Source organism: Cinclus cinclus, chromosome 36 (assembly GCF_963662255.1).
Source record: "Cinclus cinclus chromosome 36, bCinCin1.1, whole genome shotgun sequence".
In the NCBI taxonomy this organism is placed as follows: Eukaryota; Metazoa; Chordata; class Aves; order Passeriformes; family Cinclidae; genus Cinclus; species Cinclus cinclus.
In genome coordinates, this window is record NC_085081.1 from 163,936 (window position 1) to 186,135 (window position 22,200).

Consider the following 22,200-nt stretch of genomic DNA (forward strand, 5'->3'; position numbering starts at 1 on the left):
TCCCTCCCAATTCATCCCAGTCCCCCCCCAGTCCCCCCCAGTCCCTCCCAGTCCCCTCCCAGTCCCTCCCAATCCCCTCCCAGTCCCCCCCAGTCCCTCCCAGTCCCCTCCCAGTCCCCCCCAGTCCCTCCCAATCCCCTCCCAGTCCCCCCCCAATCCCTCCCAGTCCCCTCCCAGTCCCTCCCAATCCCCTCCCAGTCCCTCCCAATCCCCTCCCAGTCCCCCCCAGTCCCCTCCCAGTCCCCTCCCAGTCCCCCCAGTCCCCTCCCAGTCCCCCCCAGTCCCTCCCAATCCCCTCCCAGTCCCCTCCCAGTCCCCCCCAGTCCCTCCCAATCCCCTCCCAGTCCCCCCCAGTCCCCTCCCAGTCCCCCCCAGTCCCTCCCAGTCCCCTCCCAGTCCCCCCCAATCCCTCCCAGTCCCCTCCCAGTCCCTCCCAGTCCCCTCCCAGTCCCCCCCAGTCCCCTCCCAGTCCCCCCCAGTCCCTCCCAGTCCCCTCCCAGTCCCCCCCAGTCCCTCCCAGTCCCACTCACCGGGCTCGCTGCTCTCAGGGCTCCCCCCAGCGGTGCCCCCAGGGGGGTGGGGGGTGGTCTCTGCAGTGGGGGAGGGGCGAGCAGCAGGGGGGGGGCGGGGGAGCCCCCAGGGCGGGCCCCACCCCCACCATGGCCCCTGGTGGGGGGCGCAGGGCCAGGGGACCCCTGGGACCGGCTGGGGACAGCCGGGGGACGGCGGCGTCACCGAACGTCCCCCGTGTCCCCAACCCCCCGTTGTCCCCACCCCCTCGATGTCCCCAATACCCCAAACCCCCCCCCCCAATGTCCCCTCAATGTCCCCCAACCTCCCCAGTGTCCCCAAATGTCCCCAGTCCCCCACAATGCCCCCAACCCCCCAAATGTCCCAATCCCTCAACGTTCTCCCAAAGTCCCCAATGTCCCCAACCTCCCCCCAATGTCCCCAACCCCAACCCCCCCAGTGTCCCAAACGTCCCCAACCCCCATAATGTCCCCAAACCCCTCCCAATGTCCCCAAATCCTCCCAGTGTCCCCAGTGTCCCCAACCCCCCCAGTGTCCCCAACCTCCCCCAACCCCCCCAGTGTCCCCAGTGTCCCACAGACCCTCCCAGTGTCCCCAACCTCCCCCAATGTCCCCAACCCCCAGCCCCCCAGTGTCCCAAACGTCCCCAACCCCCATAATGTCCCCAAACCCCTCCCAATGTCCCCAAAATCCTCCCAGTGTCCCCAGTGTCCCCAACCCCCCCAGTGTCCCCAGTGTCCCCCAGCCCCTCCCAGTGTCCCCAGTGTCCCCAACCCCCCCAGTGTCCCCAACCTCCCCCAACCCCCCCAGTGTCCCCAGTGTCCCACAGACCCTCCCAGTGTCCCCAACCCCCCCGGTGTCCCCAACCTCCTCCAACCCCCCCAGTGTGTCCAACCTCCCCCAGTGTCCCCAACCCCCCCCAGCCTCCCCCAACCCCCCCGGTGTCCCCAGTGTCCCCCAGCCCCCCCCCGGTGTCCCCAACACCCCCCCCAGTGTCCCCAACCCCCCCAGTGTCCCCGCTGTCCCCCAGCCCCCCCCGGTGTCCCCGCTGTCCCCACACCTGGACGCTGCAGCACGTGTGGCACGAAGGCCGGGCGCAGGATGGGCGGCCTCTGCGGTGACACTGCTGGGGACAGGAGACACCGAGGGTTGGGGACACCGAGGGGACCCCGAGGGGACCCCGAGGGGACGGAGGTGACGCTCACCTGGCCCCACGAACGGCACCGGGGGCGTCCCCAACGGGGGGACGGTGGCGGCGGCGGCGGCGCGAGCCTCGAGGGACTGCTGGACCTGGGGACATCCGGAGGGACATTGGGGACACTGGGGGGGGGTTGGGGACACTGGGGGGAATTGGGGACATTGGGAGGGTTGGGGACACGTAGGGGCCATTGGGGACACCTTGGGGACATTGGGAGGGTTGGGCACATTGGGGACATTGGGGGGGGGTTGGGGACACTTGGAAGGGTTGGGGACATTGGGGGACATTGAGAGGGATTGGGTACATTGAGGGGACACTGAGGACACACAGGTAACAACTGGGGACACCTGGGAACAACCGGAGACATTCTGGGGACACTCAGTGCCATTTGGGGACACCCGGGTGACACCTGGGGACATTTGGGGACACCCGGGTGACACACCTGGGGACATCTGGGGACACCCGAGTGACACCTGGGGACATTTGGGGACATCGGGGACACACCTGCTGGTACGTGTTGGTGGCGATGATCGGGCGCAGGACAGGGGGCGGGGCCAGGGGATCCCCGGGGGCGGGGCCAGGAGCCCCCAGCACCTCCTGCTCGAACCTACACCAGTACAGCCCAGTAAGAACTAGTACAGACCAGTACAGACCAGTACGGATCAGTACGGACCACTGATAATCAATATGGCCCAATATAAAACAGCACGGACCAGTAAACACCAGTACGGACTGGGACGCCCCCAGTAAGCTCAAGCCCCGCCCCTTGTTACCATGGCAGCACCAGACCCCGCCCTTGTTACCATGGCAAACCAAGACCCCGCCCCTCCGTTCACGAAGCCCCGCCCCCTCCTGGCCGCCATGACACCCCCGCTGCTCCCTTCCCCTCACAGCGCCATCTCCGCCTCCATCTCCTTCAGCCGCTCTTCGCCGCTCTTGGCCGCGGCCCCGCCGCCTCCCGCTGCCGCTCCGGGACCGGCTCCGGGCCCCGCCGCCACAACCGCGGGACCAGGCCCGGCTCCCGCCACCATTCCAGGCCCGGCCGCTCCCGGAGGCGCCGCCGCCGCCATCACTGAACGCTGCTCAACCACTTCCGCCCGCCTGAGGAGCACTTCCGGCGCGGACCAATGACGTCACTCAACGCGACAACACCCACCCCCGATTCAAAAAACGAACGCGAATTTGGGGCGAAATCGCTGCAAAACGGGCAAAAATCGCTTCCAAAGCGGCTAAAAGCTCTTTAATGGCGGGAATGAATGGCGGGGGAGGGGGCGCTCAGCGCTTGAGCTCGCTGTAGAGGTCCCCGCGCGCCCCCTGCAGCTCCTGGTAGTGCGAGTCCTGCTCCTGGGGGCGGGGCTTGGGCGGGGCTGTGGGGGAAAGGGGCGTGATCATGTCGTGACCACGCCTGGTTGGCTCGAAACCACGCCCATCCTGTCCTAAAAGTGACCGCGCCCCTCGGTTGGCCACGCCCCTTCATATTTGTTTCACACCCCAACGCTTTTAGCGACTTTGGCCACGCCCCTGCCCCACCCCAGTGCTCCCAGTAATCCCCAGCAACCCCCAGTGCCCTCCCAGTAACTCCTACTTACTCCCCAGTAACCCCTAGTGACTCCCCAGTACCCTCCCAGTGTCCCCCAGACCCTCTCAGTAATTCCCAGTGCCCTCCCAGTAACTCCCAGTGCCCTCCCAGTAACCCCCAGTGCCTTCCTAGTGCTCCCTGTGCTCCCATTACACCACAGTGCCTTCCCAGTTCACCCCCAGACTCTCCCACTAACCCCCAGTGCCCTCCCAGCTACCAGCAAGTGACCTCCCAGTGCTCCCAGTAGCCCCAGTGCCTTCCCAGTAACTACTCCCAATGCTCCCCATGACGCTGTCATTGACCTCCCAGTAACCCCGAGACCCTTCAAGTGCCCTCCCAGTTACCTGCAAACGACATCCCAGTGCTCCCAGTAATCCCCAGTAACCCCCAGTGCCCTCTCAGCAACCGCCAGGGCTCCCAGTGCTCCTAGTAACACTCCCAGACTCTCCCAGTAACCCCCAGTGCCCTCCCAGTTGCCTCCAGACCCTCCCAGTTCCCCCCAGACTCTCCCAGTAACTCCCAGTGCCCTCCCAGTAACCCCCAGAGCTGCTCAGTGTTCTCCCAGTTGCCCCGAAACCCTCCCAGTAACCCCCCGTGCCCTCCCAGTTCCCCCCAGACTCTCCCAGTAACCCCCAGTGCCCTCCCAGTAACCCCCACTACCCTCCCAGACCCCCCCCACCTTTAATTTTGGCCCCGCCCCCACAAAGGCTCCACCCCATTAAGCCACGCCCATAGGACGACCTCTCCCCATTGGCCCCGCCTACCTCGGCGGCCCCGCCCCGCCAGCCAATAGGCTCCGCCCGCAATCAGCAGTGTCATGATGACGTCAGCAGCAATGAGCGCCGCGATTGGTCCTGGTCCCGGGAGGCACCCGGAACATTCTGGAAAAGGTGGGGGAGGGACAGGAGGGGTGACCTCGTGACCCCCCGTGACCTTTGACCCCCTCGTGACCCCCCCGGTTGGGGGAGGGGCCTCACCTCGATCCGCTGCAGCAGCTCCAGGGGCTGGAAACGAAAGGGGGAGGGGCGGGGCAGGGGCGGGGCATGATGAGCCCCTCCCCCACACCTTTGGCAGGGTGGGAGAGGTGTCTAAAGGGTGGGGGAGGGGCTTCCGGTGAGGGAAATGCAGGTGGGGAGAGGGGCACGAGGGTCAGGCTTGGGGAGGGGAGGGGCTGGGGAAACCCTCTGGGGCTGGGGGAGGGGCAGAGCGGGAAACTCAAAGGGGGGAGGGGTCCTTCAGGGTGGGGGAGGGGCTGATCCACCCCAATTTTTCCGCCATTCCCCTCCCCCACCCCGGCTCAGCCACTTCTGCTTTTGGGGGGGCGGGGGGGGGGAAGGGATCGGGGAAGGCAGCAGAGGGTGGGGGAGGGGCAGGGGGTCCCGCAGAGTGGGGGAGGGGCGGGGAGGGACCCCCCCAGGGTGGGGGAGGGGCCTCACCGAGCAGCAGAAGGATGAGGCCGAGGGTCCCGGGCGGGCCCATGGCGGCGGTGGGGGAGGGGCACAGGGCGTGACCGGGTGTGGTGCGTCAGGCCACGCCCCTTCCTGACCTCAGCATCTGATTGGGCGGTCACGGGATTCCCTCCCAAAACTCCTGACCCCTCCCCAAAACTTCCCAATTTGGGGGGTGTGTCCCTGCTGTAGCCACGCCCCTTCCCAGCAACCCAGCCTGTTCGCCAGCGAGTTCTGCCTTTAATAAGCCCCTCCCCTCTTTTAAACCCCGCCCCCTTTAAATGAGCGCGGACCCTTTAAGATTCCGTGGGAGGGGTTTCACGGATCCCTTAGACCCCGCCCACCGCGGTCGCTGATTGGATGCATTAGCGGAGGGCATCCCGCGCGCTGATTGGCTCCGATATCATGAATAAACCCGGATGTCGTGATCCGATTGGTCCTCTTTGACAGGGCGGGAAGAAGTCGGGAAAAGGAAGGCGCTGATTGGTCCGTGCTTGCCGGAGTGGGCGGTGTCTGCGCGCGCGCAAGGCAGGCCGGGAAAGGAGCGGCCTGAGGCGGCTCCGGCCGGGCGCGACCACTGCGAGTACGTGGGGGGGTGGAATGCAGGGTCCGGGGGGGAATTTTGGGGGGGGGGGGGGGTCCTGAGGCTTTTTACAGGGATCTGGGAGAGACCATTTGGTTTGGGGGGGAAAATTTGGGGGGGGGTTTGAGGGGGTCACGAGGAGTCTGGGAGGCCTGAGGGGGGGATGGGAGGGACCATTGGTGTCCCGGGGGGGGGGGGGGGGGTGCGTTTAGGAGGGACTAGCAGAGACCATTTGAGGATTTGGGGGGGATTTTTGGGGCATCTCGGAGGGATTTGGGGGGGGTCGGGGAGGGACCATTTGGGGGTTGGGGGATCCCAAAGGGATTCCAGGTGCTTTTTGGGGTGATCCCGTGGAGGTTTTGGGGTTCCCAAGTCAATTTTGGGTCATCCCGGGTGGATTTTTTGGGGGGGGGGGGGGTCCCAGGATTTGGGGAGTCTCCGGTGGGGTTTTGCGGTTCCTAAATCGATTTTGGGGTTCCCAGGTGTCATTTTGAGGTTCCCAAGTGTAACTTGGGGATTCCCAAGTGTCATTTTGGGGTCCCCAGGTGTCATTTTGGGGTTCCCAAGTGGGATTTTGGGGTTCCCAGGTGTCATTTTAGGGTTCCCAAGTGTAACTTGGGGGTTCCCAGGTGTCATTTCGGGGTTCCCAGGTGTAACTTGGGGGTTCCCAGGTGTCATTTCGGGGTTCCCAGGTGTCATTTGGGGGTTCCCAGGTGTAACTTGGGGGTTCCCAGGTGTCATTTCGGGGTTCCCAGGTGTCATTTGGGGGTTCCCAGGTGTCATTTCGGGGTTCCCAGGTGGGATTTTGGGGTTCCCAGGTGTCATTTCGGGGTTCCCTGGTGTAACTTGGCAGTTCCCAGGTGTCATTTTGGGGTTCCCAGGTGTCATTTCGGGGTTCCCAGGTGGGATTTGGGGGCTCCCAGGTGTCATTTCGGGGTTCCCAGGTGGGATTTTGGGGTTCCCAGGTGTCATTTCGGGGTTCCCAGGTGGGATTTTGGGGTTCCCAGGTGTCACTTTAACACTCCCAAACCCAATTTTAACAATATTTTTTTTTTGCCGTCTCCCCTCACCCTTCGATACCCCCCCTCACCTTTCCCCCCCCCTTCCCCAATCCCCACCGATTTTCCCCTCCCCGATCCCCGAATTTCCGCCTCGTCCCGAACTCCCAGCTCCGACCTTCGCTTCCTTTTTCGTTCCGTATTTATTTTTCTTCCCCGAACCCTCCCATTTCCCCCCCAAACCGCAGCGCGATGCCCCCTCCCCGCTGCTCCCGCTGCCCCCTCCCCTCCTCCCTGCTCCGCTCCCGCTCCCTCCGACCTTTTTGCCGACGCTGCTTCCTCGACGCCTTCGAATCCGAGACCCTCCGGGCTCTGCTGCCGCCCCAAAATCCGGGAGTTTCGCCCCGAAAAGGCCAAGCCGTGGCCGTGGCCGCCTCGGGGGGCAAAGACTCGACGGTGCTCGCTCATCTCCTGGTGCGGCTGAACCGCGAGCGGGGCCTGGGGCTGCGCCTGGCGCTTCTGGCCGTGGACGAGGGGATTTGGGGTTACCGGGACGAAGCTTTGGGGGTGTTGAAGGGGGTGGGGGTGGGGTTGCCCCTCCCCCTCCTGCTGGTGTCCCACCGGGAGGTTTTCGGGTGGGATTTGGATGATTTGGGGCCGGCCATGGGAGGGAGGAGTCGCTGCACCGTGTGCGGGGTGTTCCGGAGGCAGGCGCTGGAGAGGGCGGCGCGGGAGATGGGTGCGGATTGGATCGCTACTGGTGAGTGCTGGGAGTGGACTGGGATGGGACTGGGACAGGATTTGGGTCGACTGGGAGGGGATTGGGAGGGACTGGGATAAACTGGGAGGGGATTAGGGAGGACTGTGAGGGACTGGGAGCAACTGGGAGGGGATTGGGATGGACTAGGAAAAACTGGGAGGGGATTGGAGGGGACTGGGAGGGACTGGGATAAACTGGGAGGGACTGATAGGTGATTGGGTTGGACGGGGAGCAACTGGGAGGGGATTGGGGGGGACTGGGAGCAACTGGGAGGGGATTGGGAGGGACTGGAATAAACTGGGAGGGGATTAGGGGGGAGTGGGAGGGACTGGGATAAACCGGGAGGGGACTGGGAGGGACTGGGAGGGGATTGGGGGGATTGGGATGGACTGGGATAAACCGGGAGGGGATTGGGGGGGACTGGGAGAGACTGGGAGCAACTGGGAGGGGACTGGGAGGGACTGGGAGGGGATTCAGGGGGAGTGGGAGGGACTGGGATAAACTGGGAGTAACTGGGGGGACTGGGAGGGGATTGGGGGAGAGTGGGAGGGACTGGGATAAACTGGGAGCGGCTGGGAGGGGATTGGGGTAAACTGGGAAGGACTGGGAGGAGTTTGGGTGGCAGTGAGAGGAACTGAGATAAACTGGGAGGGGATTGGAGAGGAGTGGGAGAGACTGGGGTAAACTGGGAGTGACTGGGAGGGGAGTGGGAGGGGATTGGGGGGAGTGGGACAGGATTGGACAGATTGGGAGGGACTGGGATAAACTGGGAGTGACTGGGAGGGGATTGGGAGGGGCCGGAGAGGGCGGTTCAGTCGATGGGAGCCGGTTGGGTCAGTACTGGTGAGCGATGGGCTGTACTGGGAGGAACTGGGAGGTCACTGGTAGTCACTGGTGTTTGTTAGTGGTCGTCAATGGTCACCGCTGGTCACCTGCGGCCACAACTGGTCACCAGTGGTCACTACTGGTCACCAGTGGTCACTACTGGTCGCCAGTGGTCACTACTGGTCCCCAGTGGTCAGCAATGGCCATAACTGGTCACCAGTGGTCACTACTGGTCACCAATGGTCACTGCTGGTCGCCAGTGGCAACAACTGGTTATCAATGGCCACAACTGGTCACCAGTGGTCACTACTGGTCACCAGTGGTCACTGCTGGTCGCCAGTGGTCACTACTGGTCACCAGTGGTCAGCAATGGCCACAACTGGTCACCAGTGGTCACTACTGGTCACCAGTGGTCACTGCTGGTCGCCAGTGGCAACAACTGGTTATCAATGGCCACAACTGGTCACCAGTGGTCACTACTGGTCACCAGTGGTCACTACTGGTCACCAGTGGTCACTGCTGGTCGCCAGTGGTCACTACTGGTCACCAGTGGTCAGCAATGGCCACAACTGGTCACCAGTGGTCACTACTGGTCACCAATGGTCACTACTGGTCACCAGTGGTCAGCAATGGCCACAACTGGTCACCAGTGGTCACTACTGGTCACCAATGGTCACTGCTGGTCGCCAGTGGCAACAACTGGTTATCAATGGCCACAACTGGTCACCAGTGGTCACCGCTGGTCACCGCTGGTCACCAATGGTAACTGCTGGTCACCGATGGTCACTGCTGGTCACCGATGGTCACCAGTGGTCACTGCTGGTCACCAATGGTCACCACTGGTCACCAATGGTCACTGCTGGTCACCAATGGTCACCACTGGTCACCAATGGTCACTGCTGGTCACCGATGGTCACTCCTGCTCCCCCCAGGCCACAACGCCGATGACGTGGCCGAGACGGTGCTGATGAATTTTCTGCGGGGCGACGTGGCCCGGCTGCGGCGCGCGGCCAACGAGGCCTCCATGGGGGCCACCAACGGGACCTCGGGGGCCACCGACGAGGCCACCACGGCCACCAACATCCCCAGGGCCACCAACGAGGCCTCAGGGGACGCTGTGGCCACCAACGAGGTCGCGTTGGCCACCAACAAGGTGGAGGTTCCTCCGCCCTCAATGATGTCCAGTGGCCCAATGGATGCCAACGGTGGCCGAAGGAAACTCCTGGGAAACGCGATGGAATTCTTGGAACGCTCAACTGAATCTTTGGAGAAGTCAATGGAATCCCCCAGAAACTCAACGGAGCTCTTGGAAAACTCAACGGATTTTTCGGCAAACCCAACAAAATCCAACCAAAACCCAACGGAATCATTGGAAAACTCAACGGAACCCGACGAGAACCCAACGAAACCCAACGAGAACTCAACAGAGCCCAACGAGAACTCAACGGAGCCCAACGAGAACTCAACAGAGCCCAAGGAGAGCCCAACAAAAGCCAACGAGAACCCAATGGAACCCAACGAGAACTCAACGGAGCCCAAGGAGAGCCCAACAAAAGCCAACGAGAACCCAATGGAATCCAATGACGACCCAACGAAACCCAACGAGAACCCAACTGAACTCAATGAGAACCCAGCGAAACTCAACGAGAACCCAACAGAACCCAACCACAACCCAACAGAATGCAAGGGAAACTCAATGGCACTCAGCGAGAACTCAGTGAAACTCAAGCGTGACCCGACAAAACCCAACAACGACCGCGATCCAATGGAACTCAACGAAAACCCAATGAAGCTCAACGAAAACCCAAGAAGACTCAACGGGAACCCAACAAAACCCAACGAGAACCCAACGAAACCCAACAAGAACTCAACGAAACTCAAGAACCCGACGCAACCCAACGAGAACCCAACAAAACCCAACAAGAACTCAACGAAACTCAAGAACCCGAAGCAACCCAACGAGAACCCAACGAAACCCACCAAGCCCCCGAGGAGCCCCGACCCGGTGGTGCCGCGGCTGAAGCCGCTGCGGCACGCGGCGCAGAAGGAGATCGTGCTCTACGCCCATTTCCGGGGCCTGCCCTACGCCAGCGCCGAGTGCCGGCACGCGCCCCTGGCCTTCCGCGGCCACCCGCGGGCGCTGCTCAAGGACCTGGAGGCCTCGCGACCGGCGGCCGTGGCCGCGCTGGCCCACTCGGGGCGGCGGCTGGCCCTGGGCGCGGCGCCGGGCGCGGGGGCGGCGCCGGGGGCCTGCGGGCGCTGCGGGGCCGCGGCCAGCGGGGAGCTGTGCATGGCCTGCGTCCTGCTGGCCGCGCTGGACAAGGGCCGGCCGAAGGTGGCGCTGGGCAAGCGCGGGCTCAGGGCGGCTACCGAGGGCGGGAGAGGGGGCGGCGACCCCTGGGAGGGCGGCGGCGGCTACCGGGAGGGTGGCGGTCAAGGGTGCGGCGGCCGCGGGGGCTGTGAGTGCAGGGCCGGTGGTCAAGGGGTTGGTGGCCACGGGGCCGGGGGTCAGTGGGAAGAGGGTGGCGGTGGCCTCCAAGATGGCGCCGGCGGCCACGGGGGCGGAAATCCCGGTGGTCGGGCGGGCTCTGCCGGCCCCGGTGACCACCGGGACCGGGGTTTCGGTGGCCCCGGTGACCACCTGGCAGGGGACATTGGTGGCCACAGTGACCCCCGGGCCAGGCCGGTGCAGGTGGAGCTGCTGAGCCGGGCCGGACGCTCCGAGTGGCGCAGCCTGAGGGGCTTCGGTCACGGCCGGAGGGGCCTGGGGGACACCAGGGGTGGCCTTGGGGACATCTGGGACTTCTGAGTGGACATTTGGGGACATCTGGGGTGGCCTTGGGGACATTTGGGGACACCTGGGGTGACCTTGGGGACACCTGGGGGACATCTGGGACTTCTGAGGGGACATTTGGGGACATCTGGGGTGGCCTTGGGGACACCTGGGGCGGCCTTGGGGACATCTGGGACCTCTGAGGGGACATTTGGGGACATCTGGGGTGGCCTTGGGGACACCTGGGGCGGCCTTGGGGACATCTGGGACTTCTGAGGGGACATCTGGGGTGGCCTTGGGGACATTTGGGGACACCTGGGGTGACCTTGGGGACATCAGGGGTGGCCTTGGGGACATTTGAGGACATCAGGGGTGGCCTTGGGGACATCTGGGGACATCAGGGGTGGCCTTGGGGACATTTGGGACTTCTAAGGGGACAGCTGGGGACATTTCAGGTGGCCTTGGGGACACCTGGGGTGACCTTGGGGACATTTAGGGACACCTGGGGTGGCCTTGGGGACATCAGGGACTCATGAGGGGACGTTTCAGGGTCCCTTGGGGACATCTTTGAGGTTTTTTTGGGGACATTTGGGGTTGCTGGGGACATTTTTGGGGGTTTTGGGGAAGTTGGGGAAATTTTTGGGTATTTTGGATTTTTTGGGGTCCCCTGGGGACATTTTTGGGTGTTTTGGAGGTTTTGGGGTCCCTGGGGACATATTTGGGGACATTTTTGGGTGTTTTGGAGGTTTTGGGGTCCCTGGGGACATATTTGGGGACATTTTTGGGTGTTTTGGAGTTTTTGGGGTCCCTGGGGACATTTTTGGGGACATTTTTGGGGCCATTAAAACCCTGGAGGGAGAAGGGGGCGCGGCCAGCGGGTTTTATGCAAATGAACCGCTGCTGGGGGCGTGTCTATGCAAACGACCCCAATAAATGCTGTCGAGATCTTTATTATGCAAATGAGGCGTCTTTGTCAGCGGGAGCTCATTAGCGGGTGGGGTTAATGCGAATTCATTATGCAAATGAAGAGCGCGGAGAACGCAGAAGCGCGGCGGGATATGCAAATGAGCGGTATGTAAACGAGCGCTATGCAAATGAATGGTGTGGGCGGGAGAGGCGGGGGCGGATGTCCATATAAGGACATGGGGCAGCACCGCGGACCAATCCGCGAGCGGGATGCAAATGAGGGAGCGGTTGAGGTGGTGTGACGTCATTTCCGTCGCGCTGTTGGTGACGTCAGCGAGGCAATGGCGGCCCCGCGGGTGTCGCTGGGGCCGCTGAAGGAGCCGCTGGGGCTGATCCGGGTCCTGCAGTGGGTGCGGAACTGGGGGCACTGGGAGCCACTGGGAGCCACTGGGAGGGGAACTGGGAGCGATTGGGAGCGACTGAGTGCGGAACTGGGGGGACTGGGAGCGACTGGGAGGGGAACTGGGAGCGACTGGGTGCGGAACTGGGACCGACTGGGAGCGACTGGGAGGGGAACTGGGAGCGACTGAGTGCGAAAATGGGGGGACTGGGAGCGACTGGGAGGGGAACTGGGAGCGACTGGGAGGAACTGGGAGCGACTGGGTGCGGAAATGGGGGGACTGGGAGCGACTGGGAGGGGGACTGGGAGCGACTGGGAATGACCAGGCGGGAACTGGGAGGGGACTGGGATGAACTGGGAGCGAAACTGGGGGACTGGGAGGGGAACTGGGATGGACTGGGAGGGGATCAAGGGGGAACTGGGAGTGACTGGGAAGGGGCTGGGAGGGGCCTAGGAGGGAGTGCGATGAACTGGGATGGACTGGGAGGGGACTGGGATGGACTGGGAGAGACTGGAATGAATTGGGAGTGAATTTGGTGGGGAACTGGGAAGAACTGGGGGTGACTGGGTTGGACTGGGATGGACTGGGATGAACTGGGAGGGAACTAAGATGAACTGGGATGGATTGGGCTGAACTGGGATGAACTGGAAGGGGTCTGGGAAGGGGCTGGGAGGGGAACTGGGATGAACTGGGAGGGACTGGGGTGAACTGGGATGAACTGGATCCAAATTTTGGGGCAATTTTGGGGAATTTCGGGGCTGGGATTTTTTTTTTTTCTTTTTTTTTTTTCTCCCCTCCCCCCCCCAATTTCAAATTCGGTTCAAAAATCACAAATTTGGGAATTTCTGAGGGGGGAGCGATTTAATAAAAAATTAATTAAAAATTAATTTAAAATTAATTCAAAATTAATTCAAAATTAATTAAAAATTAATTAATTAAAAATCAATTACTTCATTTGCCATTAATTAGAGGAGCTTTAATTGGGATTAAATTAATTAAAAATTGGGGTTGGGTTTTGGGCCCGGAATTAAAAGCGCTCGGTTCCGTTCGACGAAAGGGTTAAATTAAAATTTTAATTAAGGGGATTTTAATTAATTAATTAATTCCCGTTAATTGCTATTAATTAACCCGGATAACGTGATTAACGGAGCGCGATTAATTTTTTAATTGGACCTGGCTGATGAGAATTAATTAAGATTATTTCACTCTCAGCTCGTTAATTAATTTTGATTAAAAGCTGTTTAATTAAAAGCTGATTAATTAAAAGCTGATTAATTAAAAGCTGCTTAATTAAAAGTTGATTAATTAAAAGCTGATTAATTAAAATCTGATTAATTAAAATCTGATTAATTAAAAATCATTTATTGGTTTGAGGTTGGGATTTCTCTTTTTTAGGTTTTTTAAGGGATTAATTAAATTTAATTAAATCAATTAATTAAAGCTCGAGGTGAAATTAAATTAATTAAAAATGGGAGGGGGGGGGGGTTTTAGGCAATTTTGGGGCTCAAAAATCCCAATTTTTACCAAATTTTCCCAAATTTCCACCAAATTTTTTTCCTCAAAAAAATCCCAAATTTTGTCGAATTTTTACCTCAAAAAATCCCGAGTTTTTCCGGAGTTTTCCCTCAAAAAAAATCCCAAATTTTCCCAATTTTTCAAATTTTTCACCGAAATAAATTCCTGGAAAAAAAATTGCAAATTTTTTCCAAATATTTTCCCCCCAAAATCCCAAATTTTCCCCAATTTTCACCTCAAAAGTCTCAAAATTTTTCTGGATTTTTCCCGCAAAAATCTCAATTTTTCCCAAATTTTCCCATTTTTCCCTAAATATTTTCCTGAAAAAAAAATCCCAAATTTTTCCAAATATTTTTCTCAAAAATCCCAAATTTTCCCAAATTTTCACCTCAAAAATCTTAAATTTTTCCGGATTTTTCCCTCAAAAAATCCCAATTTTTCCCAAATTTTCACCTCAAAAATCTCGAATTTTTCTGGATTTTTCTGTCAAAAAAAAAAATCCCAATTTCTCCCAAATTTTCCCTTTTTTTTCCCCAAATATTTTACTGAAAAATCCCAAATTTTTCCAAATTTTCCCATTTTTTCCAAATTTTCACCTCAAAAATCCCAAATTTTCACCTCAAAAATCTCGGAATTTTTCCGGATTTTTCCCTCAAAAAATCCCAATTTTTACCAAATTTTCCCATTTTCCCCCTAAATATTTTCCTGAAAAAACAAATCCCAAATTTTTCCCTCAAAAATCCCAAATTTTATCAAATTTTCATCTCAAAAATATCAAATTTTTTTGAATTTTTCCCTCAAAAATCCCAAATTTTCCCAAATTTTCACCTCAAAAATCTCAATTTTTTCCGGATTTTTCCCTCAAAAAAATCTGAATTTTCCCAAATTTTCCCCTTTTTCTGTAAATATTTTCCTGAAAAAACAAATCCCAAATTTTTCCCTCAAAAATCCCAAATTTTATCAAATTTTCACCAAAATTTTACCTTAAAATTCCAAATATTTTCCCCCAAGAATCCCAAATTTTCCCAAATTTTCACCTCAAAAATCTCAAATTTTTCCAGATTTTTCCTTCAAAAATCCTATTTTTTCCCAAATTTTCACATTTTCCCCTAAATATTTTCCTGAAAAAAAATCCCAAAATTTTCCAAATATTTTCCCTCAAAAATCTCAAATTTTTCCAAATTTTCACCTCAAAAATCTCGAATTTTTCTGGATTTTTCCCTAAAAAAAAAAAAAAAAAAAATCCCAATTTTTCCCAAATTTTCCCATTTTTCTGCTAAATATTTTCCTGAAAAAAATCCCAAGTTTTTCCCTCAAAAATCCCAAATTTTATCAAATTTTCATCTCAAAAATCTCAAATTTTTCCAAATTTTCACCTCAAAAATCTCGAATTTTTCTGGATTTTTTTCCCTCAAAAAAAAAAAAACTGAATTTTTTCCCAAATTTTCCCTTTTTTTCCCAAAATATTTTCCTGAAAAATCCCAAATTTTTCCAAATTTTCCCATTTTTTCCAAATTTTCACCTCAAAAATCCCAAATTTTCCCAAATTTTCACCTCAAAAATCCCAAATTTTCCCAAATTTTCTCGTTTCCCACCAAATTCCGACCTCAGAAATCCCCAAACTTTCCCATTTTTTTGTCGAATCTTGTCCTCAAAATTCCCCATTTTTCCCAAACTTTCCCGTTTTCCCCCCAATTCCCGATTTTCCCGCCCAGTTCCGTTTCTTTTTTTCCCGAATTTTCCGTTTTCCCCCCCCCCAGTTTTTCTCCATCTTCGCCTTCGCCACCTGCGGGGGCTTCGAGGGCTCCGTCACCTTCAGGGTCACCTGCGAGGGGCGCGAGAATCACTCGGTCAGCGCCGCCTTCGGGTACCCCTTCAGGTGAGACACACCTGGCACAGGTGAGATCGGGTGAGACAGGTGAGACACACCTGGGACAGGTGAGATCAGGGGAGACACACCTGGCACAGGTGAGATCGGGTGAGACAGGTGAGACACACCTGGGACAGGTGAGATCGGGTGAGACAGGTGAGACACACCTGGGACAGGTGAGATCAGGGGAGACACACCTGGCACAGGTGAGATCGGGTGAGACAGGTGAGACACACCTGGGACAGGTGAGATCAGGGGAGACAGGTGGGACACACCTGGCACAGGTGAGATCAGGGGAGACAGGTGAGACACACCTGGCACAGGTGAGATCAGGTGAGACACATCTGGCACAGGTGAGATCGGGTGAGACAGGTGAGACACACCTGGGACAGGTGAGATCAGGGGAGACACACCTGGCACAGGTGAGATCGGGTGAGACAGGTGAGACACACCTGGGACAGGTGAGATCAGGGGAGACACACCTGGGGCAGGTGAGACACACCTGGGACAGGTGAGATCAGGTGAGACACACCTGGGACAGGTGAGATCAGGTGAGACACACCTGGGACAGGTGAGATCGGGTGAGACAGGTGAGACACACCTGGGACAGGTGAGATCAGGGGAGACACACCTGGCACAGGTGAGATCAGGGGAGACAGGTGGGACACACCTGGCACAGGTGAGATCAGGGGAGACAGGTGAGACACACCTGGGACAAGTGAGATCGGGTGAGACAGGTGAGACACACCTGGGACAGGTGAGATCAGGGGAGACAGGTGGGACACACCTGGGACAGGTGAGATCAGGTGAGACACACCTGGGACAGGTGAGATCAGGGAAGACAGGTGAGACACACCTAGCACAGGTGAGATCAGGTGAGACACACCTGGCACAGGTGAGATCAGGGGAGACACAACTGGGACAGGTGAAATCAGGGGAGACAGGTGAGACACACCTGATATAGGTGAGACACCCCTCAGGTGAGGCACACCTGGGACAGGTGAGATCGGGGAGACAGGTGAGATGCACCTGAGATAGGTGAGACACAGCTGGGACAGGTGAGATCAGGGAAGGTACACCTGGGACAGGTGAGAAGGGACAGGTGAAACACACCTGGGACAGGTGAGATTGGGGAGACAGGTGAGATGCACCTGAGATAGGTGAGACACAGCTGGGACAGGTGAGATCAGGTGAGGGGACAGGTGGGGATGGAGAGCACAGGAGAGTCTGAAGTGGTCCCAGGTTTGACTCAGGTGTGACCCCAGGTGTATCCAGGTGTGACCCCAGGTGTGACCCCAGGTATATTCAGGTGACCCCAGGTGTGACCCCAGGTGTGACCCCAGGTGCGACCCCAGGTGTATCCAGGTGACCCCAGGTGCGCCCCTCCCCCCAGGTTGAACCACGCCGTGTTCCAGCCGTCGCTGACTCACCTGTGCAACCACACCTGGCCCAAGGACATTCACCTGGTCGGGGATTTCTCCTCGGCCGCCAGGTTCTTCGTGGGCGTGGGCGTGGCCGCTTTCCTCTACAGCCTGGGAGCCCTGGGTGGCTACCTGGGCTACCTGCACCTGTACAGGTGTGCGGGCTCACGGCTGCCCCTCATGGTGAGTGACCGCGGTGGGGGTCACCTGTGCAGGTGTGCCCAGGTGGGGTGTGGGAGCTTGGGCAGGTGGGGTTTACCTGTGCAGGTGTGCCCAGGTGGGGTCTGGGAGCTTGGGCAGGTGGGGGTCACCTGTGCAGGTGTGCTCAGGTGGGATTTACCTGGCCAGGTGTGCTCAGGTGGGGTGTGGGAGTTCAGGCAGGTGGGATTTACCTGGGCAGGTGTGACCAGCTGGGATTTACCTGGACAGGTTCCCAGGTGGGATTTACCTGTGCAGATGTGTCCAGGTGGGATTTACCTGCCCAGGTGTTCCCAGGTGGGATTTACCTGTGCAGATGTGTCCAGGTGGGGTTTACCTGGACAGGTTCCCAGGTGGGATTTACCTGTGCAGATGTGTCCAGGTGGGATTTACCTGCCCAGGTGTTCCCAGGTGGGATTTACCTGCCCAGGTGTTCCCAGGTGGGATTTACCTGCCCAGGTGTGCCCAGGAGGGGTTTGGGCAGGTGAGGCTCTACCTGGGCTACCTGCACCTCTACAGGTGTGCGGGCTCATGGCTGCCCAAGGGGGGGGGGTGGGGTCACCTGTGCAGGTAAACTTGGGAATTCTGCAATGGAGTTTTGGGCGTTCTGGGATGGAATCCTGGGAATTCCCGATGGAATTTTGGGAATTCTGGGATGGAATTTTGGGAATTCCTGATGGAATTTTGGGAATTCTGGGAAGGAATTTTGGGAATTCCCGATGGAATTTTGGGAATTCTGGGATTTCCCGTTGGAATTTTGGGAATTCTGGGATGGAGTTTCGGGTGTTTCCGATGGAATTTTGGGAATTCCCGATGGAATTTTGGGAATTCTGGGATGGAATTTTGGGAATTCCTGATGGAATTTTGGAATTTCCCGTTGGAATTTTGGGAATTCTGGGAAGGAATTTTGGGAATTCTGAGAAGGAATTTTGGCAATTCCCAATGGAATTTTGTGAGTTCTGGGATGGAATTTTGGGAATTCCTGATGGAATTTTGGGAATTCTGGGAAGGAATTTTGGGAATTCTGGGAAGGAATTCTGGGATTTCCCGTTGGAATTTTGGGAATTCTGGGATGGAGTTTCGGGTGTTTCCGATGGAATTTTGGGATTTCCCGTTGGAATTTTGGGAATTCCCGATGGAATTTTGGGAATTCTGGGATTTCCCGTTGGAATTTTGGGAATTCTGGGATGGAGTTTCGGGTGTTTCCGATGGAATTTTGGGATTTCCCGTTGGAATTTTGGGAATTCTGGGATGGAATTTTGGGGGGGTTTAACCCTTTCTGCCCCTTTTCTCCCTCTGCTGCCTCTGAAGGACCCCGGGTAAGTCCCACCCCCAAAATTCCCCATTTTTTCCCCAAAATTCCCGGTTTTATTCCCAAAATTGTTCTTCCCTCCCAAAATTCCCGATTTTTTTCCCCACAAAATTTCTCTCTTTTTTTCCTCCCCTCCCCCCCCCCTCCAAAAAAAAAAAAAATTTAAATCTTGATTTTTCCCACCCTGAATTCCCGATTTTTTCCCCCATAAAATTTGGGGTTTTTTTCTTCCCAAAATTTCCCGTTTTTCCCTTCAAAATTTTACAGGAATTTCTCATTTCTCCCCCGTTTTTTTCCCATTTTTTTTTCTCATTTTCCCCCTTTTTTTTTCCTCGTTTTTGCTCACTTTAACCTCATTTTTTCCCTTTTTTTTCTCATTTTCCCCCCTTTTTTTCTTATTTTTACCCCATTTTTTTCTCATTTTACCCCCATTTTCCCACATTTTTTTCCCTATTTCCCCTATTTTTTCCCAATTTTTTTCCCCCATCTTTTCCCCAATTTTTCCCCATTTTTTTCCCCCCATTTTTTTCTCATTTCTTCTCAATTTTTCTTACATTTCCCCAATTTTTCCCCCATTTTTTCTCCATTTTCCCCCATTTTTTCCCCAATCTTTCCCCATTTCCCACATTTCCTTTTCCCATTTTCCCCCCATTTTTTCCCCATTTTTCTCCATATTTTCCCCCATTTCCTTTCCCCATTTCCCCCCGTTTTTCCCCATTTTTCCCCATTTTCCCCCCATATATTCCCCATTTTTCCCCCATTTTCCCCATTTTTTTCCTCATTTTCCCTCCATATTTTCCCCATTTTCCCCCATTTTTCCCCATTTTTCCCCCATATTTTTCCCATTTTTTCCCATTTTCCCCCCATTTTTTCCCAATTTTCCCCCATATTTTCCCCTCATATTTTTCCTCATTTTTCCCCATTTTTTCCCCATTTTTTTCCCCATTTTTCCCCATTTTCTCCCCATTTTCCCCCATTTTCCCCCATTTTTCCCTATTTTTTTCTCATTTTTCCCCCATTTTTCCCCCATTTTTCCCCCATTTTCCCCCATTTTCCCGCCATTTCTCCCCCATATATTCCCGATTTTTTCCCCAATTTTTCTCTTTTTTTCCCCCATTTCCCACCATTTTTTCCCATTTTTTCCCCATTTTTTCCCATATTTTCCCCATTTTATCCCCATTTCCCCCCATTTTTCCCCATTTTATCCCCATTTTTTTCCCCGTTTTTCCCCATTTTTCCCCCATATTTTCCCCATTCTTCCCCAATTTTTCCCCCATTTTCCCCCCATTTTCCCCCCATATATTCCCGATTTTTCCCCCATTTTTTCTCATTTTTTCCCCCCCATTTTCCCCCCATTTCCCCCCATTTTTTCCCCCCATATTTTCCCCATTTCCTCCCATTTTACCCCCATTTTCCCCCCATATATTCCCGATTTTCCCCCCCATTTTCCCCCATTTTTCCCCCCATATTTTCCCCATTTCCCCCCCGTTTTTTCCCCCCATTTTTTTTTGTGTCTCTCCCCCCCCCCCCTCCCCTCCCCCACCCCTAACTGTGTCTCCCCTCCCCTCCCCCCCCAGGACCTGCTCACCTCGGGGCTCGTGGCCGCCCTGTGGCTCGTGGCCTCCTCGGCCTGGGCCCAGGCCCTGGGACACGTCCGGACCGCGGTCACCGCGCCCCTCCCCCACTGCCCCTCCCCCACCGCCACCTGCGTCCGATCGGGGCTCACGGCCATGGGGGGGCTGGGGGCGTCCGTGGTGAGGGGGAGGGGAAGGGAAGGGGGAGGGGTGATGGGGTGGGGGAGGGGGGTTTATGGGGAGGGGTGGGGGAGGGGATTTGGGGGGTGGGGGAGGGGGTTTGGGGAGGGGGGGAGGGGATTTTGGGGGTGGGGGAGGGGGTTTGGGGAGGGGGGGAGGGGATTTTGGGGGTGGGGGAGGGGGTTTTTAGCGGGTTGGGGAGGGGTTATAGGGTGGGGGAGGGGATTTGGGATATAGGGGAGGGGATTTGGGGGGGTGGGGGAGGGGATTTGGGGGGTGGGGGAGGGGATTTGGGGAGAGGGGGAGGGGATTTGGGGGGGTGGGGGAGGGGATTTGGGGAGAGGGGGAGGGGATTTGGGGGGGTGGGGGAGGGGATTTGGGGAGAGGGGGAGGGGATTTGGGGGGTGGGGGGAGGGGATTTGGGGAGAGGGGGAGGGGATTTGGGGGGTGGGGGGAGGGGATTTGGGGGTGGGGGAGGGGATTTGTGGGGGCTGGGGGTGTCTGTGGTGAGAGTGGGGGAGGGGAAACTCGGGTGGGGGAGGAGGGGTTACAGAAGGTGGGGGAGGGGATTTTTGGGGAGTGGGGGGGAGGGGATTGGAGGAGGAAATTGGGGTGGGGGAGGGGAAAACTGAACCGGAGCAGGTCTGGGCCGGGATTGGAGATTTTGTGGGGGGAGGGGGGGGGGGAGGAGGGGCTTTGATGGAGAAACCGGATGTGGGGGGAGGGGCTTTTATCCCCCTCCCCCACTTTTTTTAAAATTTTTTATTTTTTTTTCGTCCCCCCTCCCCCTCCCCCAGGCCTTCGGATTCCTCAACCTCGTGCTCTGGGCCGGCGGCTCCTGGTTCGTCTACAAGGAGACCCCGCTGCACCGCCCGGCCCCGCCCCCCGACTCCGCCCCCTCCCCCATGTGACCCCTCCCCCCCCAATCACTGGAGGCTCCTTTGGGCCAAATTTGGGGGCGGGGCTGAGAATCGGTTGGGGGAGGGGGCGTGGCCAGGTGTTGGGGGAGGGGCTTTGTGCACTGATCTTCGGCGGGGGAGGGGCGGGGAGGGGTTGGGTTGACCAATGGTTGGTCGACCTTGACCTTGGGGACCGCTGGGTTGGTTTGGGATTGACCTTCAGGTGACCTTGACCTCACCCGGCCTTGGGTGGGCGCGGCCTTGACCTTGGGTTGGTCAATCTTGATTTCGTTGACCGTCGGTCGCTCTTCGGTTGACGGTTGGGTGAACTTTGACCTGGGCTTGACCTTGGGTTGGGTTGGAGTTGGCCATTGGTTGGTTGACCTTCATCTCACTGATCATTGGTCGGTCTTGGCTTGACTTTTGGCTTGGCGTCCGCTTGGGTTGACGATTGGGTCGGCCCTTGGGTTAACGGTTGGGTCGGCCCTTGGGTTGACCGTTGGGTTGACCGTTGGGTTGACCCTTGGGTTGACCGTTGGGTTGACCGTTGGGTTGACCGTTGGGTCGACCCTTGGGTTGACCCTTGGGTTGACCCTTGGGTCGACCCTTGGGTTGACCGTTGGGTTGATGTTCACTGGGTTGGTCTCGAGCTGCCCATTGGGTTCTTCTTGGCTTTAACTATCGGTTTATCCGGTTTTGACCAGCGTTGGTCACTGGGTTGGTTTGGACTTCACTGACCGTGAGTTGGGTTGATTTTGGGTTGGCTTTTGAGTTCGGTTGAGTTGGGTTGGCCTTGAGTTTGGTAGATCTTGTGTTGGGTTGACATTGAGTCGGGTTGGGTTGAGTTGGGATGACTTGACCTAGGGCTGGGTGGGGTTGATCTTGGGTTGGTTTGGGTTGACCTTGGGTTGGTTTGGGTTGACCTTGGGTTGGTTTGGTTGACGTTGGCTTGGGTTGACTTTGGGTATGGTTGGATTGGGTTGGGTTGAATTTGGTTGACGTTGAGTTGACCTTGAGTTAGGTTTGGTTGGCTTTTAGTTGGGTCGGGTGGGGTTGGGTTGAGTTGGGTTGACATTGAGTTGGGTTGGGTTGACGTTGAGTTGCATTGATGTTGGGTTGGGTTGAGTTGGGTTGGGTTGGGCTGAGTTGGGTTGAGTTGGGTTGGGTTGAGTTGGGTTGGGTTGGATTGGGTTGAGTTGGGTTGGGTTGGGTTGAGTTGGGTTGGGTTG

At 56.8% G+C, this 22,200-nt stretch overlaps 4 protein-coding genes across 4 annotated transcripts in view; 2 read left to right on the forward strand and 2 right to left on the reverse strand.

The window, feature by feature from the left end:
- RBM42 (RNA binding motif protein 42) overlaps window positions 1-2,818 on the reverse strand; it is a 7,899-nt gene extending 5,081 nt beyond the window's left edge. Inside the window, 6 exon segments of the mRNA XM_062512331.1 lie at window positions 531-637; window positions 640-705; window positions 1,592-1,657; window positions 1,737-1,821; window positions 2,234-2,336; window positions 2,621-2,818. Coding sequence (XP_062368315.1) covers window positions 531-637; window positions 640-705; window positions 1,592-1,657; window positions 1,737-1,821; window positions 2,234-2,336; window positions 2,621-2,799 — 606 coding nt within the window. The 5' untranslated portion in view covers window positions 2,800-2,818.
- Window positions 2,819-2,949: 131 nt separating this feature from the next.
- On the reverse strand, window positions 2,950-4,810 carry TYROBP (transmembrane immune signaling adaptor TYROBP). The gene is made up of 4 exons (XM_062512324.1): window positions 4,745-4,810; window positions 4,286-4,312; window positions 4,073-4,189; window positions 2,950-3,096 (listed from the first exon to the last, which is right to left on the reverse strand). Exons 1-4 carry the CDS (start codon window positions 4,785-4,787, stop codon window positions 3,005-3,007), a joined length of 279 nt encoding a protein of 92 aa, XP_062368308.1. The 5' UTR covers window positions 4,788-4,810; the 3' UTR covers window positions 2,950-3,004.
- Window positions 4,811-6,589: 1,779 nt separating this feature from the next.
- Window positions 6,590-10,731, forward strand: CTU1 (cytosolic thiouridylase subunit 1). The gene is made up of 2 exons (XM_062512333.1): window positions 6,590-7,097; window positions 8,855-10,731. The coding sequence occupies exons 1-2, from the start codon at window positions 6,590-6,592 to the stop codon at window positions 10,729-10,731; spliced, it is 2,385 nt and encodes a 794-aa protein (XP_062368317.1).
- A 1,211-nt stretch (window positions 10,732-11,942) lies between these two features.
- Window positions 11,943-21,119, forward strand: LOC134055852 (synaptophysin-like protein 1). The gene is made up of 5 exons (XM_062512320.1): window positions 11,943-12,011; window positions 15,278-15,396; window positions 16,781-16,991; window positions 19,896-20,072; window positions 20,870-21,119. Exons 1-5 carry the CDS (start codon window positions 11,943-11,945, stop codon window positions 20,981-20,983), a joined length of 690 nt encoding a protein of 229 aa, XP_062368304.1. The 3' UTR covers window positions 20,984-21,119.
- Window positions 21,120-22,200: the final 1,081 nt, after the last annotated feature.